Source organism: Octopus bimaculoides, chromosome 1 (genome assembly GCF_001194135.2).
Source record: "Octopus bimaculoides isolate UCB-OBI-ISO-001 chromosome 1, ASM119413v2, whole genome shotgun sequence".
Taxonomy (NCBI): Eukaryota; Metazoa; Mollusca; class Cephalopoda; order Octopoda; family Octopodidae; genus Octopus; species Octopus bimaculoides.
This window is the reverse complement of record NC_068981.1, coordinates 166504143-166508496: the sequence shown is the minus strand read 5'-3', so window position 1 is coordinate 166508496 and position 4354 is coordinate 166504143. Positions and strand designations below refer to the sequence as shown.

The 4354-nt window shown below is 34.1% G+C and overlaps 1 protein-coding gene across 6 annotated transcripts in view; it reads right to left on the bottom strand.

Moving 5' to 3' along the window:
* The window catches only part of LOC106869316 (choline transporter-like protein 2), a 159727-nt gene that overhangs the window by 29350 nt on the left and 126023 nt on the right, over positions 1-4354 (bottom strand). For all 6 annotated transcript variants that reach the window (XM_014915012.2, XM_014915013.2, XM_014915009.2 and 3 more), the window contains exons 9-11: positions 3321-3404; positions 1826-1938; positions 888-1004 (exon numbers count right to left, since the gene is read on the bottom strand). In XM_014915012.2, coding sequence (XP_014770498.1) covers positions 888-1004; positions 1826-1938; positions 3321-3404 — 314 coding nt within the window. The remainder of the gene's footprint in view (positions 1-887; positions 1005-1825; positions 1939-3320; positions 3405-4354) is intronic.

Here is a 4354-nt window from a genome sequence, read left to right as displayed (position 1 = left end):
GGGGGGGGGGGATTTGGCTGGTATTTCTAGCAAGTCATACGAAAGGTCTGGTCAGGTGTAGGGACTTACTCCATTGCAGTGCATTGCTGCATTCACCATTTGTCAGTAGTGACCCATTCAGCAGAGTTCCAGTCAGACCACATCTCAACAAGATACCTCCACATCTGTCATGACCATGTGGCATGTGGTTGACCAACATGACCTGACAACCCAGCTGGATCCTCTAAGAAGAGAACATGGTAAGTAGGGTCCAACTTGGAAAATCAAGCAACATGGTCAAACAATCTCTCAAATCATAAAAATAACAGGATGAAATCTGACCAATGGCAACCCATAATCTTGTGAGTTCAGGAGTTCAGGCAGCTCCTAAGGGACCCTCAGACAGTGTCCATGTTTCACCTTTATAGAGCAGAGTAGGGAGGATCAGAAGCCTAAAGACCCAAATCTTTGTCCTCTTGCATAGATATTGGCAGCACCAGACACCCTTGTCCATAACTGTACTGGCTCATCCAAGTCTTTTTAAGACTTCAGACTCACAGCTAATACTACTATGAATCTTACTGCCGAGATAAGTGAAGTGGTCAACAATTTCAACATTCTCACCCACAACAGGAACAGAGAAGGTGGAATTTAGATCATTCTGTCAAATGTGATGCTTATTTATTCACACTGTTTTGAATTAATCATGCATTATCTCATAGCTTTGAGATCTTGATGATGTAATTGCTTATTTTTAGAATAATATTGTAGTATAAGTGTAAGGTTAGATCTGGCTGGTTTGAACAATAAACTGGTAGAATATTTGGGCTGGATATGGCTGGTTTAAATGCTAAAGGGTTAAGTTTTTAAAAAATCATTTAATTATTATCAAAAGGAAACATATTTACTTGTCCACAAATAGAATTTTGCTTTTGAAACTGTAAACAGAAGTGGGTTGAATCCAATGTTGATGATCTCATCAGAGTCCTTATAAACAGTGTACTTCCAAGCAGCTACACCACAACCTGTTGGAAAAAAAATTCCCAAAGTGTTACAATTAGAAGGCAGTTTGTTACAAATAAAATTGGAAGAAGTACTGTGCAAACAGAGAGAAATGATAGAATGTGTTAATATTAACTCTTGAATTTTAAAAGAATGAGCTGCTAAAGAAGTTTTTGTAATTAATAGAGCCTTCACTTTCACTGCTATATGGAACTTAATATTGTTGCATATTAAATTGTCTTTTAGCTGTAGATCAACCCTGGTCAAGCTGGCTTGTAATCAAAGGTATTTCAACCTTGACCATTTCATCTTTTCATACATCTAGGATTATATTATCCAATGTGTCCTTCCTAGTTTAAAAATTTGGCTGTTATTTCTAGCAAATTAAGTAACTACATCAAGTGTTCTGTCATTGGATTGCACTATGTATGTTTACTTTTAAGTTAACCCCGACTGAACAAACACATGATCAAAAGTATTCCAACCACGAACATATCATCTTATTTCCAGACAATGAATTCAAGACTATTATTGAAACTGAAGTTAGATATACAGCCAAATACTACAATAATTATAGATATAAACATAAAGCTATAGTCCAGGTGGAGTATCTACAGATTTCACAAAAAGTTGATATAGATATTTTCTTTTTCATTGATTTTTAATAATGTTGACATCTCCTGGGCAACTGATTTCCACTATTGTGCACAATGTCTTTCACCTGTTTTGTCTCTTGGAGTTGTTTTTAGTAACTCCATCTATCCCTTTAGTAACTCCATCCATCCCTTATATAAAACTACTGCTAAATACAAAACAAATAGGGAAGAAATAAAAGATCACTTACCAGCTGCAAATAAAACCAAGAAACCAATCACTCCTAACCATACCATGATACCAGCTATCCATCTCATTAAGAAAATCCACAGCAGTGACACAAACATAGTAATAATTAAAGCACTGAAATATAAAGAATTAATTACATTTTGGAAATGGTAAAAAGTAAATGAAAATAAGTTTTTGCCTACCTAAAAGGCCACTTATTGAGAGGTATTATCAACAGTGTTGTTATGCTATTGTCTTAGCATATTACTGCTAGTGATTTAATTGAATACAGGCCTATTTTCATACATTAAAATCAGAGTGCAGAAGAAATCACATTAAAAAATATTCATCTGAAATATTGCTGTTAGCTGAATACTGTATCTTCTGGTATACAAATAGAATTTTTTAAATCAAAATTTACAGCCACAAAAAGATAGGTTGACTTACAAACCAAGATGACTTTGAGGACAAAAAATTCCATGTGAAATGCAGCACGATTTGCAAAGATAGTGATGATTTTTGAATGCTTCTGCTACTATACACCACATTGACTTGCATGCCAGTATAAATGCTACTAGCAGTAACTATTCTGGGTCCAACAGATGAGAAAATGAAAGTATGAAATTGTTGCTGATAAGCTTGGAGGGCAGATGTATCTAATCTTTGGCAACATGGAAAATATCCAATGGTAATTATGAAACAAATTTAAACTCAAATTGTAATACAATTTTAAAGAATACTAGTTTAAAACCAAATAAATGTTATCAAAATTTTTTTCTTTTATTTGAATTTCAGACTCCTCTTCTACTGTGGTTGATAAAACTCTTCAGTTTTAGTAACTGTAAATCTCAATCTGATAAAAATGATGGAGGGGGAGCCAAAAGAATCAGTTATCATTCATGGTTCTTAACAATTTTATTATGTTTATATGAATTACTGGAGTCCATGGCTTTACATCTGAGTCAATGCTTTTCTTATTGCTGCTTACACAGTCATGAAATAGAAGTATGTATATGTATATATAAATATATATATATATATACATATATATATATATACATACACACTAGCATAGCTTGAGTGTGTGCTGCCCAGGGCGTCCCTTCTGTTTGTTGCCCCCCAGACCCCACAAAATTCAGAAAATCTTGATCGTCAAAGCACTTCTCATCTTAAGAAAAGAGTCATCAAGGCATTTACAGTGCAGATTTTTATTGTTTCTTTTTGTTCTAACTAATATTATACTTCCTAAATACCTTTCAATATATGAAAAAGTACGAAATGTTGTGTAATTATCCTTACAATACTAGAATAGATTGAACCAACAAAGTGCTGTAGAGAAAAGTTACAAATATAACGAGCAAATATGAAATTAGGAATAAGTAAATAACTACCGATGTTATGTCAAAATGAATGTGATTGTTGAATTTAGTGGCAAAAAATGCATATATGAACATTAAAAAATACAAATAAACAAAACAAATTACATTATGTTATCATTAAAATAATCATATACATACACCAGGATAATCCACCAAGATCTCATAACATCATTGATAATTTGTTCTGCATAAGCCTTTGCTTTAAATACACCTCTCATCATTCTAAAAAATAAGAAGGAAAAAATGAAAACATAAATACTTAGTTACAATATAAAGTAAGTGTGTGTGTGTGTGTGTGTGTGTGTGTGTGTGTGTGTGCGTGCGTGCGTGCGTGCGTGCGTGCATGCGTGTGCCTTTGATGCTGCTCACTGGTTAGGTCCAAACTTGTACGTAATTTGATGCACAGCAACAACAAAATTTTCAAACATGGGAATCTTGTTAAAGCTAAGCCATCAATTAGAAATAAAAACTGGTATTACTTATTTGGCATTATTCCCTTTTGTAGTTGGAAATATATGCTGGGTTGTTCAGAAAAGTATTTCCTGCTTTAACTCTAGCTATATATTATAGCCAGTTTATACATTTGTGCATAAGAATAAATGCATAAGTAGAATGTAACTGAAAGCAATTTCTTGCTTAGCTAAAAAGCCACTTATTGAAAGGATATTATCGAGTGGGCTGTCCCACCATTGTCTTAGCATATTACTGCTAGAGATTTTACTGAATCTAGGAGAGAGTAGATATATTTTTAAACACTAAAATTAGGATGCAAAAGAAATCTCATTAAAAAGAAATTTATCTGAAATATTGTTGTTAGCAAAATACTAGCAGCAGCTAAGCTGGGTTCCACATGAGAAAACAAAATAGTTAATGATAAGCTTGTAGGGTAGACATATCCAATACCTGTCAGCATAGAAAAATATCTGATAATTAAAATATGTATAGAGATGTATGAGAAGGTGCATAGCCAGGGTGTTGGGCTCAAGATCATAAGGTTGTAGATTCATGGACAGGGCTGTAAGTAGTGAGTTTGAGCAAGACATTTCATTTTATGCTGCTCCAGCCTACTCAACTGAAAATGCAGCCTTCTTCCAGCTGTCACCCAAGCCTTGCAAGTAGATTTGGTGGACGGAAACTGAAAGAAGAAGAAGTAGAGAGAGAGAGAGAGAGGG